Source organism: Anarrhichthys ocellatus, unplaced genomic scaffold, assembly GCF_004355925.1.
Source record: "Anarrhichthys ocellatus isolate YVR2014 unplaced genomic scaffold, GSC_Weel_1.0 scaffold8, whole genome shotgun sequence".
Taxonomy (NCBI): domain Eukaryota; kingdom Metazoa; phylum Chordata; class Actinopteri; order Perciformes; family Anarhichadidae; genus Anarrhichthys; species Anarrhichthys ocellatus.
In genome coordinates, this window is record NW_022280038.1 from 6,646,815 (window position 1) to 6,664,726 (window position 17,912).

General features: G+C 40.4%; 1 protein-coding gene across 1 annotated transcript in view; it reads right to left on the bottom strand.

Moving 5' to 3' along the window:
- Positions 1–9,830, bottom strand: part of itga11a (integrin, alpha 11a) — a 42,682-nt gene extending 32,852 nt beyond the window's left edge. Inside the window, exons 1-2 of the mRNA XM_031848645.1 lie at positions 9,666–9,830; positions 655–769 (exon numbers count right to left, since the gene is read on the bottom strand). Coding sequence (XP_031704505.1) covers positions 655–769; positions 9,666–9,738 — 188 coding nt within the window. The 5' untranslated portion in view covers positions 9,739–9,830. The remainder of the gene's footprint in view (positions 1–654; positions 770–9,665) is intronic.
- Positions 9,831–17,912: the final 8,082 nt, after the last annotated feature.

Sequence of the window (17,912 nt, forward strand, 5' to 3'; positions counted from 1 at the left end):
CTAATGATTTACACACACACACACACACACACACACACACACACACACAGAAGCACCGCTGGAATTTGGCATGGTACTAGCACAGTGTTTGCTACCAGAGATTTTGGTAAAGCCAGAGATTAATTTTGGCCACCGCATGGTGCCAGTTGGCTTAATAATAGTGTGCATCAGGAGTCAGTTTGTGCTATGAGGTAACATGATGAATGAGAGGTATCCAGCTCAGTATATAGTTTGTTTTGCAAGCACAAATTAATGGGAGGAAACTTTGCACACATCACAGGAGCGGTAACAGTAGATCACTATCTTTCTGGGGAAAAAATGTCTCACTGCCCAGTCAGACAGTCTGTTAGCACTAACGGCTTGTCTTTTGTGTTTTAACAATCGTAAAGTTGACCTCTTAGTCTTAGCCATAGATCACAACATTCTGGCTGTTATAGAAGATACAAATATGCATCATAATAATAAAAATGTATGTCATAAAAGATTACATGATTGAATCACTGTGGTGTCTGAAGCCATAATATTGTCAATACAGCAGTTTGCTGAAATCAATTTGTCAAATTGCTGTACAGTGGTACTTTTACAGGTTCGAAAACATCAATGGGGTATAAACGTTTGCATTGCAGAAGTGTGTAAATCATATCAGTCTCTTACCACTTTTCTCCTCCAGCAGCAACGTGTTGCTGAACAGTGTATCCAAACTGGGCTTGTTTCGGGCCTTTGATGATCCTGGGGTTCTTTGTGTCGATATTGAAGCAGTCATGGAAGCCTTGAAACAGAAAAAGACCATTTTCATCAGGAGATGCCATTAATGAGCTGATGTTACTTATAGTTCTATCACATTGGTGTAATCTAGTTTTCAGTGCCTCGTGGTATCTCAGCTTCATGGCCGTCTGTACTGAAAGAAACATTTACATTAACACTGATTAGACCTCAACATCTGGCCAAAGTGCAACAAACAGCTGCAAGAGCATCCTTTCTCATCATTAAAATAATCCTTAACTGCCTCATGTCTCCAGTCTAAACACAGACTTCCCTCATAAAGAAAACAAATATTAGTCCTATACGTGTTGCAGAGCAGCTGAGCTGAGTCACATTTGGCATTCTTCCATCAGAAATCTGCCGACCTAAAGGGATTTTGGTTAAGCAGCTTAGTATCAACGTGACCACCTACACGACCAATGTCGACATAAAACGTATCATAGGCTTGAATCTGTTGCAAGACAGATGGAAAATTTGTGATTTATATTTCAGAGGTGAAGGAGCTGACAATGCTCTCAAAATGTCCTTCCATATTAATAAATTACAAAAGAAAAACCTGCACCATCTAATATCTTGAAAATGCAATGGACCCTTTGCTAAGCCCCGCCCACCACTGCTACTCTGTCAAGCTGTCAGAGCTACCATCGAGCCCACACTGTCACTAACTGCACTCTCTCCATAAATATTATCCAAGTCTTAGAAAAACAAAAAGTGATTTCAGAGAGAAGCAGACAGAATGGTCAATATGTGTTTGAAGGATATATCAGGATGTCAAAGTGATTCAGAAGCAAAAACAGGTTTCAAAGATAAAGACAGAAGCTTAAGCCTACGGATCACAGTGTACAAATGAACCACCACATCACCTGGCGATCAAGACTGAAGACAATGAAATTAAGGAAGAACACTGTTCCTGTAAAGCCGGGTATGTCTTTATTCACTGTAACAACAGGGGCAATAATAATATTGGTAAGGAAGCTCAGCAAGGAGTTTTGTTTTGATATTGCGGTTAATAGATGGTGAAGTGTAACCTGACATAAGAAGGTAAAAGTTAAAGCTGCTGTGGGACCTCATCAAAGCGAATCTGTTTTTTCCGATCGAGTACTTAAATGTCTCTCACATCTTTTGACAGCTTACCAGGTGGTAGAAAAGAGCAGTGAACGTTCTGTTTTCAATTAAAATACCAATCGCAGAAGGTATTTTTTTTTCCAGATTTTGCAAGTCACCAAGTTACCCATTGTGGCTCATTAATTGTGATGGCATTATTCGGCTTTTAAATTTCCATCAAAAGCGGAGGACTCTGTGTGAGGACTTGGAGGTGATGAGATTTTCCTTTTGGCGGAGGAGAAGGGGAAAAAACGTAATTGTCTACCACTCTCACTTCCTCTCATCCATCTCTCTCGGTTCATCTGTCTTCTACTTAATCTCCTCATGATCTCTGTCTCACCAGTTGCCAAACCTATCGTGAGTGTGTGTGTTGATCAGTGTTGCTCCATTGATGTGTCAGCTACTGTGTGGTCAAGGATCATGTTAACTTTTACACAACAGCTCACTGATACTGTAAATCCCCAAATATACAAAGTTAGATTGGGAGCTATTTCATTTCAGAGCCAAAAAATGCATGACGATAGGAAAGTAAGAGGGAAAGTTAAGCAGACTCTTTGCTTAATGACACAAAAAGATTTGTTTTGTATGAGTTTAAGATGATTGCTTGAAAATAAAGTGCTCTCTCACAGTTTAAGTAGCACAGCTGAGCTGAAAGCACAAAGGCCTCTTCTTTAAACCACCACAAACTCCCCCACTTCTTACATCTGTGACTCTTGTCCACACACTGTTGGGCTTATTCAATCCCTCGCCCTCACGCTAAACGACCCCACTCTCAGGTCACTCCCCATGTGGGAGGCTCTGGGGGTCACGTCAAGTAAAGTGAGCCTTTTTTTTCCCCCCTGCATGAGGAAACTCAGTTAAATGTAAACAACAAGGTGAAGGAATGTTCAACAAAGTCGGAAAACTTGTAAAATTCAAATTAACCCTCAACAAAGGACAACTGAGGTGAAATTCAAGACGGTTGTACCCGGGGTTCTCTTGTAATGATGTCAATCAAGAGTGAAAAACTTTTATGGTTTTTCACTGGCAGTTATTAAGCCGACTCTACGTAACTAATGAGCCACAAGTATGTGATTGTGCAGGTTAGAATGCTACATAAAATATATATTAATAAAGAGAATCAGGCTATTACTCACTGTTATGCAGAGAAAACAGTTTGAGTCTCTTAATAAGATTACTGGTGAAGATTGTTGTTAGGCTAGCCAATAGCCCATTAATGGTGAGTATAGCATCTGTTTTCACTTGTATCCCAGTGATACTCATCTTCATTGCCAAGATAAATCGAGAAACCCACGTTATCCACATTACATCACTAGTTGATGTCAAGGACTGTGTGTCCCAAAACTCCTTAGACGCAACAATGTGTACCAATCTGCCGTTATGAAAACTACAGCTTTTAAACACACCTCACAAGAGCCGCTTGCTTTTCTTTGCTGTCCATGAAAAACAAAAACTGTCAGCTAGATATAGAGAAAAACTCTCTAAAGAAAACAGACCAACATTTTGATAGATGAAGTTGTGTGTTTTTTTTAGTTGATTTGTCAATTCAGTGTCAATGTGTTGGTTTGGAGGCGTGTCAAATACAAAAGCTTGTCGTGTAGCAGTTTGTGGTCTGGCTCCATGCAAAACCAAGCAAGATCTAGCTTTGGAGGTCCCTTAAAGTGCCTGTAAACTTCATCAGAACTGCGTGTCACATGTTCCTATGTTTGCCATTATACAGTGATTGGCCAGCTGAGCAAATTAAGTAGCTATTTCTGTCCCGTTTCCTGTGAACAACATGAACGGCTTTCAAAGAGAAATGTTGTTTAAATGAGTATCGCGTCTTCCTCTTCTGTGTGACAACCTTCCAGTGTGGCCCTTCTTAACAGCTAAGACGTGGTCGGACAACACGTTGTACAGACTTTTTCTTTTCCAGACTTCTCCTTTTTCTGATTTTTCTATACATTTATGAAGCAGATTTCTAAAGTCCTGGTATACGTGTACATTTTTTGATTAGGGTGAAACATTATCAACTTGTATGGACAGTTCTCTGCATCAATTTGCGCCGCCCGAGGCCAATTTGCGTCTGATCATGCCCCGACGCCAAATTGGGCCAGGAGTGTAAAATGGGGGGGGGGACCATTAGCCCCTTCCCCACTTCCTATCCGCCTAAATACGGCGCACTTGCTCGGACCACACTCGTCTTCGAACTCTGCCTTCATTTTGGTCTCAACCACACAACTGTTAAGTTTCATGATTATCATTAGTAATGGCGACTCTGTATTGTTTTTGATTGTTATCTAACACATTTTCTGAGTGAACTGTGGGATTATTTTCACTATAATAGCATTATGTAATGAAGATGAGCCTCACCGGCACTTAGAAAGCAAGCCTATTGTGCTCCACCCCCGGCTAAAGGACAGTTGTTACCAAATAAGAAATCCAATTTGACACTATGCATGGTGAAAGGACGCTTCATTGTATTTAGTAAGAACTCGGGTTGAATTATGACATTCAATAGAGGTTAAATCATTTCAGTTTCATGCATCAGGAGGTCAAATGGAATCAAAATAGTTCCAAACAACATTTCTATGTGAAAAACATGACACTACTTTTAATCAGGATTAAAAGTGTCTGTAGAATACCGGGTTCAGTTGCAACTTTTTGTTTGTTACACAGCAGACAAGAGGTATTTGTTTGGGTGAGCAGGTGTCTGCACTTTGAAAAGCAAAGGAGATGTTACATATTGAGCAGCTGTATTCCTCCAACAGAAATGTGAAGTTTCTGCATTCCTTAGATACTGAATATTTTGGAGTGGTATTAAGGTTGTCCAAACAAATAGCAAACTCCCACTGTTCTTCAGTAAGTATCTGTGAAACCGAGTCAAAACCAGTGAATGAGTCATTCATTTCTCAAGTCTGTCAAGGGATCAGGAGTGTATCACACCTTGATTGGCACAACCATAGACCATTTGTTCTGTTTCATGAAAACCTCCATCAAAATGAATGGCCATCACTGCCGTGCAGACTGCTCGTGTAAATATTGACACATTCTCCATATCGCTCATTTCCTGTTGCATGAATGGCTCATATGTTCAGCTGGTGTTTGATCCAGACCCCAAACATCCTCCTGAAGTTTCTATTTGTCTAGAAACATACAAGGGGTGACTGGAAATAGATTGTTTGGAACAGACAGGTGCATGAAAATAAATACAAATCAGCAGGTAACGCTTGACAGTGTGGTGCAGCATAAATCATTTTACAGATGACAGGCAGTGGGCTGCATCATTTTGAAGTCTCTCCATCTTTGTTCAACTGGAAAACATGAATGTTAACAGTTCTGGTAGCAGATTCAACGCTAGAATGACTTTCAAGCATTTAAAATAAATGTCCCAAGATGAAATCACAGAAAGGCTGAAGTCTGACCAAGAAATGAACGAATGCTGTCGGAAAGTGTCGGGGTGAAAGCATGAGGACGGAGGTGATCCGCTTTCCATTTCAAGCTATCAATGTGGCGGAGCGAATTTAATATTCACAGCAATATCAGCAGCTTCTAACGCAAGGTCAGAGTCTTGCTGGGTTTCATGTGTACCGGCTTTCATGCCAAGATAAACAAACCTCAGGCCGGTGGCTGCCGGTGCGACCCACCTTAGTCCGCTGCTGCCTTTGGCCCAACACCAAGCTGCAGGAGCTCCACCACAGACCCACTTACATAGAGCAGCCAGGACGGCTGCGGTGTGCAAGCTGCTAGCTTGGAGGCATCCTCGGATCAGACGAGCATGATGCAGTTCTTTTCTAAGTTGACAGAGTGTAATACAGTTTAGGATTTATGAAAACATACGGTACATCATGGTGATGAGTATAGACACTGCATTACTGCATCTGATTGTTGTTTCAACAAATATGAGAACTCCACATAAAATCCACCTCAAAAGCAACAGAGTGTACTGTTTTTCCATCGATCCATTCTGGGTTTCCATTACAATGGTTTTCTCTGGAAAGATATTTCACACTTGACAACACACGTTCAAAGATTTTGGCTCCTCACATCACAGTCACCCCACGCCAACTCAAATACTCTGGGACGCACGGGGTATAGAACCAGATGTTCCCAATACGCAACAGCCAAATGGGCACTGATGAACAAGCTGTTGACCCTCTGAGCCAACAAAAAGCCCTCCAGAGGTTCAAACCAAGTCTCTCGGGCACCGCAATATAAGACGTGCACCACCAGCTGTCACACGCAACTGCGTGACACTGTCAAGACATGTGCATAGAATTAGTAAGTGTTACGTTTGTTGTTACAGAAATAACATGATGAGGAAGTAAAGCATTCATTTATTTTGGCATCACTAAAACTTCAACGGACTATAGATGTTGTAAAACTACTACTACTGATTAATGAGCACATATTTTTGCAACAACATGACAGTAATTGAACAATTTTTAAAAATAATTCATTTTGATGAGGCATTTTAATTAATATGAACTGATATTCAGATATCCCAGGGCCATTATATGTCAATATGCTACTGAAATATGTAGTCCCAATAGATGCCAACAGACAGGGCTCACTTTTGAAAATCCGGACACTGAAAGATCCAAAAGCCATATCGACACAGCATGAAAGAATGAAGGAATCCCTGACCAAACTGAAATCATCTGATTTTTGGACCAATTTTAATCAATCAAGATGTCTTAATAAAGAAAACAACAGAGATGTGTGAAACATGACCTCCTGCCAAATTTGTTGGCAGAGATACAGTAAATAACTGGGATTGCTGGACGTCCCGGGAGGCTTTTCAAACTTGGAAAAAATTAGTTCTTGTAAATAAGATAATTACATTTCATTGGTTTTGTAAAATGGCCATGTGATTGACATTTTAAACTACAGGTGTCTAATAAAATCATGCAGGACACTTCACGCAAAGCTTGAGTCAAGAGTTTAACTAGTCAAGCTTTTTATTTAAATAAATCAATCTGTAATGTGAAGTGTGTCACAGAAACCAATCAAAAATAACCACCGAACTCCAATGACTTTTGAGGTGTTTTAACCAGTGGTTTTGATTTATGCAAATGTACAGTGTGGTTCAGTCCCACCACTGCCATGAAACACATTCTGAGCAGAAGCAAACAGTTTTCTGTAGACACTGTCCTTCCAAGACTAACAACAGCATTAGTTGTTTCAGCGAATGCAACATAGATTTATGTTTATGTGGTAAAGCCCTCTACCGGTCGTAGGAATAATTAGTCTTGTCCGTGGACAGCAAAGGAGGAGGCTGGGTGACATTATTATTGAGCCACAAAGAGTGCATAGGGTCAAAGTGGTTGGAGGTGTCGATAAAACTTGGTGATATGATGTAAGCGCTGAGTGTCTGTCAGCTAGTTCTGGAGTTCATCTGATCTCTAGTGGCCCAAAACTGTAAATGCAGCTATAGTAAGGTAACTTAAAGGTGGGTGAGAGGAAGGCAGATTCATGCTATGGCATCAGTTAACTCAGTGGTGAAAGAGAGTTGAGCACGCGTCATACAGCCTCCAACATTTCCTTTTGGGATGTGACCATTATATAATTGCTACCATGCACTTTGAGGTTTACCCATGAAGAAAATACTTGGCCTTATTTTTTTACATGTCAGTAATTGATTAACATTGTCATTTGCTGTGCACTCTTCACCTTCTGCATCAATATGGAAGTCATGGTACAAACTCTTCACGACAGCTTGATCACCACTGAATAGAATGGCCACAGTGAACGTCCAAGAAAATGAGGAAATTCTAAGTTTATATAAGAAATAAACTCTTCAGCAGTATCCTGCTGGAATAGTGCTTAAGAGGCGTGTCTTATGAGGACAAATCTGGTGAATGTATGCAAGGAAGACCATGTTCTATAAGGGAGAAAATGGTGCGTCTTTAAGTCAAATAGTAGTTTCTTGATGCAAATGGCACCCACTGTTTAGACGTGTTATCTATATGAGATGACCCTACTCAAAGTTGATGGGATCATTGATCCAAAAGTCCCAGGATTCCATAAACAGCAGACAAAAATGCAGCCTCCTTCTTATGTGCCTGCCAAAACATCTCCCACCACAGCGAGCAGCAGTCTTTCTCCGCGGACTCCAACTACAAGGTCAGTGTCTCCGTCACTGGGGCATCAGTCCAAGACTTGTTTCCAACATATTCCAAAATCAAACCAAATATTTACAATAGAGATTTCCTCTCCTCCACAGCTTAGTTTTGTTTCGTTATTTTCCAAATGTCTTAGTCAATGATTAATTAGTCTATTGTTCTTTGACAAATTCCAGTATTAACCTCAGGATGATGCAGCATAACAGAAAAGGAGTGAATAACAATTCGTTGTTGAGAAAACTGTACAGCCACGGAGACAACATGCACAGTACTCTATGGAAATGTTGGCCAACACACAGTGTGTTTAAACAATGTGGTTACAGTCCACAGTATGCCGAGTTCAACCATAAAGAGTTCTCTACTGTAGCGCTCTATCAGTTGCTCATGGTTTTACAGTATATGAATCAATCAAAAGCAATCAAAATTTATTTGTATAGCACATTTTAAAATACAACAAAGGTTGCCCAAAGTGCTGCACATACAGTAGTTAAGAAGTCCTACAATCAAAGACTGGATTAATAACAACTAAAAGCTGTTGGCCGAGAGATCTTAGTGAGCGAGGCGGGGTATATGCAGGTACTCTGTACTCTACTGGTAGCCAATGAAGGGATTTTAAGATCGGTGAAATGTGTTCACGCCTGCGTGTACCAGTTAAAAGTCTCGCTGCAGAGTTCTGCACCAACTGAAGGCGTGATCGAAGTTTTTTGCCGATTCCAGCATAAAAAGAATTACAGTAGTCCAGCCCGGAGGTGATAAAAGCATGAATAACTTTCTCCAGGTCTTTTGAGGATAGAAAGGCTTTGACCTTAGCTAAGAGTCTTAGCTGAAAGAAGCTGACTATGACCACGGACGCAACTTGGAGGTCCAATATAAAAGATGAGTCCAAAATCACACCCAGATTTTTTACATGGAATTTGCAGTGGGTTGCCATGGGGCCAAGACACAATGAGGGACTGACCGGTATAGCAGCTGAAAGGAGAGAGGGATTTATTACCATGATCTCTGTTTTACCTTCGTTGAAGCATAGACAATTTAGCGAGAGCTTAATGGGCGCAGTTGGCTTGATAAGCTCTGAAAAGTACTTTTAATATAACTAATATTATTATTATTTAATTCCCTCCTGTCTAGATGTGTTACTGGTATAGTGATTTCACTGGTAATTGGCCACAGTTCTGGCTGAGCACCAACAATTCTTCAGTAGCTGGAAACTTCACCATGACTAGATAGCATCAACTTTCATTTGAGAGAAAAAGCCTGCTTCCAATGAGACACACTGCACCTCTGTGGACCTGCGGGGGGCAGATTATCCTCCGGTAAAGCCACTGAGCTCTGCCCTTCCTGTCTCTTACCATGACACTGGGTCAAGATGTCAGGTTATGATGTCATCCACACAGGCAGCCATTCATTCACTAAAGATATTCAGATATTACTGCTCCTTCAAGTGCAGAATATATGTGCACATAAAAACCCTTTGAAAGCAACAGTCTCAAAGTTTCCAGTTGCTGTTGGATCGGGTCAAAGTATAACTGACAATTAGAGAGCCATTATACTGCAAAGCTACATGTAGAGAGACAGAAGATCTGATTCAGACACCAGCACAACACAAGCATGTAGGGATGCATTCAGTGCACACACACACACTGAAAATAATAGCACACACACACACACACACACACACAAACACATTTCACTCACTTATCTTCTGGCTGCAGATCCAGAGCAGGAGGAAGCAGTAGTACTCCATATGTTTGCCGGTGCAAGCATGCATGTATGTGTGTGTGAGTGTGTGTGTGTGTGTCTGTGAGTGATGATTGCTGTGAGTGTGTATGTGGTGGGCCGAGGCAAAGAGACCCAGTGGCGGGCACAGTTAAAGATCCCACTGTGATTGACTCTAAGTCTAAGTTAAAGTGCTGCCTATATCTTGGGAAAGTAGGAGGGGACTGTAGAAGGAGAAGAAGAAGGAGGTCCACTCTAACACTGCAGGCAGGAGGACTCTCACACACACTCATTCAACATAGTTTGACTGGGTCAAAACTCTCAAATGGCTCATTTGTAGGCAGCGTCTTTTTGTAGTGGACTCTTCTGTCGTGGAAAGTATCTACGTCGATTTACTCAAGTACTAAACTACAATTTTGACGTACTTGTACTTTACTTGAGTATTTCCATTTAATGCTACTTTCTACTAAAACTCCACTACATTTCAAAGGGACACTTAGAGTTAGTTACCTTTTACATTAACGAACATATATTGTGCATATATGATATGGGGCTGCATTATTAACCTACCCAGTAGTATATACGGAGTATGGAAAAGTGGCCCACATTGAAAAACTAAAATGCTCTCACATACATATATATAAATTATATATATATATATTCACTAGTGATAAAAACAGAATAATACAATGTTCTATAATAATATAACACATGAAAGGAGCCATGCAGCATAATGAGCACTTTTAAAACTTTTAAATACATTTTGCTGATAATTCTTATGTTGTTTTACTTAAGTTGCATTTTGAATTCAGGAATAATATAAAACCATAGTATTTCTACATTTACTTCGGTACAAAATCTTTCCCCACTGGATACTTATGATGACAGGTATTTTAAAGGAATGGTGTTTTGAGCTGTTCAGGTCTTAAAAGGAATTAGAAGTATAAGTTTGTAAAGAAAGTCCACAATATTTTGTTTGTCACTGTGTGCGACTGTCTGTGTGGTTGGCCGCCATGTTGTATGTAATTCATGTGGAGGACAATATTTGGCATATAAAATGTGTGGGCCGAAAAGTGGATGTGTGTAGGAGGAAGGTTTTTGTAACTTCGGGTTCCGGGGGACACCCAGGGAGCTAGGTTCACAATGTTCATTGGTATCTAGTAGGAAGATGTTGATCTATGTTTTTTTTTTTTTTGTGTTTTTGTGTCCGGGATTGGTTGTTTGTGTGGTTGGCAGGTATGTTGTGTGCTGTTCTGTTTGTGAGTGGCATGTCGCATGTAACCTGTAAAATCTGAAAATAAAAAGATTGAAATAAAGAAGTACAAGTTTTACACTAAAATATTCTACAAACACATGCTGTAAATGGGGAATCAATTTAATACAAATCAGTGAATCAGAGCCAAGTTGTAAACTTAATGTTTTACATTGTCTTCATAGAAATTAATTCAAACAATGGACCAAAAAAAAATTTCCAAAGATATTTCAACGGTAGGTCAATAACTTTCATTACAGACCTAAAACGTCTTCTGTCAGACTCCAGCTTTGCACCACACGTGCTATCATCATGGCACAACCACAAAGTAACCAGTGTATTAAGAGTGGAACACAAATGTGGGGTTTGTATGTTACCTCATACCCCTGCAGCTGAACCATCCAGTCCCAACTACAGAATGTATAATGATCCCACTTATGTGAAAAGACATAGTTTGTGTACATTAGCTCCCTTTGTGGTCTTCTGGTAGATCTCCAATTCACTACTTAACCACTGTATGTCACATTAATGTACATCTTTCTTAACACTGTCCTCATTTTCACTTTGGGTTGGAAAATTACTTTTTCACTGGCAATGACTGAGACTTTGTTTTAATAAAATACATCAACACCTGCATAACATACCACGTATACAGCTATGCACAAAGCAACTGCTAGATGTGGAAATATGCAACTGTCATATCAACTTGAAAGGTGGTATTTTAAATGTTTTGTTCACCGCTTGTTCCGCTGCCCCCAAGAGGCTAAAATCAGTTAATCCAGCTTTAAGAGATATGAACATATGGAAAATGCGGTGTTGATTATATTTTAACCATTAAAATATATGAATGTAGTCTCCGTGACGTCACCCATAAGTTTCTGAAGAGCCGTTGTGAAGCTCTAAGTGGGTGGTTTTAGATGTCGCAATCTTGGCAGTGACGACACAGCCTAACTCGCGGCTAATCCAAAAATGGGCAAAGAGGTGGATTTTTGGTGGAGTTGAAGTGAACCCGGGTGACGCAGCAGAGCAGACAGATAGCAGCTAGCGACCAAAACGGGCACCCCCTCAATTATGCCTCACTTTAGGCCTGTATAAAATGGAAACGGTTGAGTTAAATAAAAATAAACTCCGCTTACAGTTGTTATGAACAGGGAAATTAGCTATAAAGACCAAAACCGTTATTTGTACCAAGCTGTAAACATGTTTATTTCTGCTTTAAAGTTGAGCCTTTTAACATGTAGGAATGTTACGATACTACAGGTTAATATGAAAACATATTGAAGGAGCCAAAAGGTGGGGCTTACAGGGAGGGTTGCATGACGGGTTTCGTAGAAAGTAGAAATAAGTACTGTATATTCAGAAATAGGTGTCCTGTACATCTTTCCACAAGTACCACACATACAGTATCCTGAGCAGACTAGTGGTCAAACAGCCCATGTGAGACTGTGAAGTGCCTGTGAAACTCATCATGGAGATAAATCCATGTCACACATCCAGATCTAATACCAATCAGCAGCTGGAAATCTTTCAGACTGATAAATATACATCTTTGGCTCCAACAGACACTTCCTCTTGGTTTGCAATGACAGCCCTCTGTTTTTTCTTCTCAACACAGGGCAACCACAGATCACACAAATCAAGCCAGTGTTTGCGCTTATACGACTAAGGATAACCAAGTCTCCAGAAACAAAAAAAGAATCAAGACCTGCTTTCATTAAGGATGCTTAAAAGCTCATTGGTTTGTTTTTTCCTTCCTTCATCAATTCTACTCAGTAGACTGCTGGCCCCCTTTCATTTTCAAGTCAGGAAATGAAGCCTTTTACCTGCTGCTGGTGCCTGAAAATGTCCACATAGTGCTGCAGATGTAAATATCAATGGGCAGGGTTCTTGAAATGAGTTACTGCATTCGCTGTGTGAAAGTAAGTGATACTCCACGGTTGGCAACATTACAAATGTCTGCATTTCACGTTAGAGCTTTCCATCTGACTTAAACTATAAAAGCATCAACGTGACACTTATGTTGTGCTTCCTGCTGACATTATATTGATATATGTGTATATATATATATATATATATATAATATATTGACATTATTTTATATCAAGGTAACAGGATTTACAATGTCACACACAAACAGGGGTTTTCTCAGGCAGACTAACAAGAGAATGCAACAAAAAACATTTTAAAAGGCAGCATTCCTGCCCATCAAATTGGAATGAAATGTTCCCAAATTGGAGGGGGAAATTAAGAAGTTACAGGGGTTTGGAAGTCATTATAATGACCGTGACAAGATTCATAACAAGGATTGCTTCCTCCAGTAATGTGAGTACAAACTCATAGCTCAAGAATCCCCCACTGTCAGCTTGTAAGACAAATGACAGATCGGAGAGGAACCTACAATTAGGATCTGGCGCTCTGAATGAAGGCAGTGTGCCAGTGCACTTAAGGACTTGGGCTCTATTTGTCAGTGTTTCAGCACCAGAAAAGGGTGTAGGGCAATTCTCCCCAATGCTTTGCTGCTGACCTAAATTGCCATGTAGATACATAGAGTTAAGGGGACCAGAGGTGATCTAAACAAGTGTGAAAAATTGGGTTTTGAAATCCTATTCCTTTCCCTCCTACAGAGTCCCACTGTGAAGTGCAGCATGAAATCAATACTGAACAGGAGCTGCACTTACCTCACCTTTTCAGGGCCCTCTCCAACACCATACCACAACTGCAAGCAATTACCTCAGTCACCCCAGGATTATCTGTTTGTGTGAGATGTATGGACTGTCTCCGCAGGCAAGAACGGGAGCTTCAGCCAGACGCAAGAAAAGTCCTCTGGGATTAGACGTAAAGTGGCAAATAGCCAACCCTCATCAGAGTTCAGGCCGGTGTGCGTGCCTCATGTTGAGACCCTTTCACCCGTCATAATGTTGTCACGTTTGAGACCTCCAAGCCTGGTCTCTGGGGCTTTTACTCAATGGCTTCTGCACTGCTTCTTTCAGAGGCATCATTACTTAAGCATTAGTTCAACAGCCCAGATGGGTGATGCAGACTTTTGGATGGACATGCCATACGCAATTCTTCACAATGCTTTACTGCAAACTAAAATTGTCATGCAGATATTTAGCTCACTGTCAGTAGGGGGGGGGGGACTGGGATCTGACATTTTTTTTGTCAATTTGGTGCATGTAAGTTTGCAATAATATCTTAACAATTCCAACAACACAATGTAACAACATTGCACAACAAAACAGGAAAGTGCCTCCAGTTTTATACATAGAACAAATTAATGTTTTTTAATTTCTCTGAACAGACAAAAATACAAATAGTGATGACTAAGACGACCACTAAGAGCTAAAGACAGTACATTCCCTGACCCTAAATCTGCTTATAATCAATGCTATACAGTAGGCCTTTGATTTCAAAGCCAAGCATACACAAAGGCTTTTCAGTTTTGTTGGGAACTGAGAAAACCATGTATCTCACTTTACTGCTCTGCTCTCAGATCTGACTCTGTCCCCGAGGATGGACTTCCCCAAAAGTACATGGGATCTGAAGTACCGAAACAATGCAAGGGAGTGCTCACCCTTTGACTCAAGAAGATGAACCAACTGGGAGGATGGATCCAGAATCTCAGAAATGGGTGTGAAGCCTCCACCATCTACTGACACTGGAAGATACACATGCAGACTTTATGCCCATAGTCCCATATCCTGTCAGTTCTCTGACTGCCTAATATATTTCTTGGAAGTCGTTCTTTAAACATTCAACTGTACATGCTGAAGCTTATTGCCCGTGGAGATGTTACTTTCGACAAATCACAGCCAAGCAGGGGCAGGATGAAACAATGAATGGTTTTTAAAGCAATGGAGCACACACTCAAAGTCCTCCAAGGAGCTTTTTTTAAAACATGCTGCTGTTTCAGCAGCATGTTTTTGGCCCCGTATCATCAGCTGTGAGGACATCAGGGACAGATTACTGCACAATTCCAGCAAGTAGCCCTGCTGAAAGCATTAACCTGGAGAAAGTGTTGGGAGGTCATCTGCAGGAAGCTCTCTGTCAAGCATTATGTGCTGCAGAATACATGAACCAAACAAGACTTCATCTATTGTCCAAAATGGAAATGGTTTGTCAGATTAAACACAGGTTAACATTTCAGTATTCTGATGTATTTCCACCAATGTTAATATGAAAGTAGGCACACTGGACAAACACTCAGAGATGGAAGAGTCAGTCAGATCTGTTACTCAAGCAAAAGTACCAAAAATGTTCCATTGAAAGTAAAGTTCCTGCTTTCAAAATGTTGCTTAAAAGGTGCTATACACAAAACTCCAAGCATAATTATTAACCCTCAACAGCTGTCAACATGACAACGGCTGAGCCGGGGGTTTTAATTGAATTGCAGTATTGAAACTAAGAATAATCATAATGCCACATGAGACCTTTAAGATTGTTACTGTAAATGATTGACCCATTAATGAGTAAGCAGTACTTTAATGTTGTAAATGGCACAAGTGGAGCAACTTTAAACCACCTATACATAGTTACGTGTCAAATCTGTAACAATAAATCCTTTTTTACAAGGTTGTATGTCAACCAGTAGCTACAGTTGCAAGATAAGTGTTGTAAAGTAAATTTCTGATTTAATTATGTATTTGGGTAAATCTACCATGTTAATTTCCATTGATGCAAATGCTGTTGTTGATCAACAGCTAAACAAACCGTCTTAAACATGTAAAAGCATTCAGCGTCAAATTGTATCCATGACTATTATGGTTAAAGATTTAAATCCGGGTCTTTTGTTTTTACTAAATGTATTAAATCATCTTTCAGGAATGAGAGGGGATGGTCTACCAATGTTGAAGTAATGCAAATCAAAGCAATGCGAGCGGATTTGGATGAGGAGAAGTTGAGTGACAGAATGCAAGCCAAGAGGAATTCAGTGGTTTTTCAGGCTGCCATGCAGAAATCCTGTTACGTTACCGAATGCAGACAGCGCTTTTTAAATAGGTTTTCGGGGTTTCAGTGTATCTTGAAAACCTTCTGGCTGTTAGTGTATGCTGTGAGTATGAATGCGGCTTAAGTTTCCTCTGTTGTAGGAAAGTGATGCGTTTACTCCACCCACAAGCAAAGTTATACTTTGATGAGTAAATAAACATAACAAAGATCTCTTTCTGTGTCTGTTAGTTAAACTGAAACCATATTTTCTTTGCTTGTTCTATATTTGTTCTGTGGATGTTGCCTCAAGAATAAACAGTCTATCAGACATGTAAACTCAAACCGAGATGTATGGTTTCAAGCTTCAAAGACTGTCCAACTGGAAATAACGTAATACATCGCACATATCATTATGTGAAAGTCACTGTGGTATCTTTGGGAACTGCATATTTTATGCTGAACTTCTGTTCATTTTGGGGGTAAATAAGCAGCACTGGCTATAAAATAGAGAACCAACTTCCATCATTTATTTTCTTTGTCCAATTATTCCTTTCATGGTGATGAAGAGCTGAAGCCTGCCCGAAGATGCATGAGAGAAAAAGCAGAAAGTTACCGCAAACATGTCAAACTGGCCTGGCACAGATAGGCAGGCACAATTCATGGCTTTATGGCAAAGCCTCCAAGCATTCAGAACTGAGGTAAATATTATCTCTTTTGTAGAGAATATGAGGGTATGCGGGTCATTTCCCTTCAGTAGATAATGGGCTGCATTTAGTGGCCATTAGAAGACTTGCATCTAAAGGCACTTTTCAATCTCATTTTTTCAGATGTCAGTCAGCAACTCAAATAGAGTCAACATGTATCAATCTTATAACTATTGAACTATAAAACAAAATTTGATAAAAAGCTGTAAAATTCTATACCACCATTGTTCATTATCAATATTCCTAAAAAGACATTAAATGTAATTGTCCTGTGAAATTTAAACAGAGTGCGGTTAGGCTTTGCAATTTGCCTCTTATTCACTCACACACCGATGACAGCAAGTTACCGTGCAAGGCACTGGCCTGACCATCGGAACAATTTGTGGTTCAACGCCAAAGGAAATTTTAATATCTGGACAGGAGGAAGCAGAGATCAAACCGCCAACCCTGTTATTAGAGGAGTATCCACTCTACCTGCTGAGCCACAGCCGCCTCATGTGAAAGGGATGCTCAACTTGAGGAAAACTTGAAGTCTGGTCTTTTTTAACCATATTTAATATAATAAGACAACAGGATTTTACTATATGTTAGTAACTGGAGATTGAACAGGTTGAAGAAAACTCTGAATGTATGTAAATGTTCTGTCTGCTCGATGTAAAAGTAGGTAAATGTTTGCTAAAACTTTATAAGCTGGTGATGACAGAAATAAATTAAAGCATCCTTGTCACAATCAGGCTTTGCCTTGTGTGTTCTGTGTGTCTTTGTGTAGCTTCACCCTCCTCACTCTACCTGTCAGTCACTCCCTCAGCATCTGTCTAACTCCCTTCACCTGCCTCTAATCAAGCACTCCCTCCTCATCAGCACAACTCCCCTCACCTGTTCAAGCCACTTTATAAACCCCTGTCTCTTAGTCACTCACTGCCAGAGCATTGTTCATGTCTACCCGCCCGTTTTTGCTCGTCCTGTTCCCGGTTTCCCCGTCTGCCCCTTGCCCTGCCCCGCCCCGCCCCTGCTGGATTTTCCCCCTCGTCTCTTGTCTTGTGCTTGGACTCCCTGTCATGTGTTGGTAACTATTCCTATTTGTGTTCAATAAATACCGGCTTCACGCTACTCTGCCTGGTCTGCGTTTGAGTCCTCCATCATGCCCCGTGACAATCCTTAAGCACTAATCAATATTTTGTATAACATATTAGCTAAAATAGCATATTTTGTCAGCTTGCTGAACCATTAACTTTCCTGCCGTCATTATTCACCCAACTACACAGTTCTCGTCAGGAACTTATTAATGTAATGAATCTGGACTTGTTGGATAAAACTTTGAACGTCCAGTGGTGTCCAAAACAC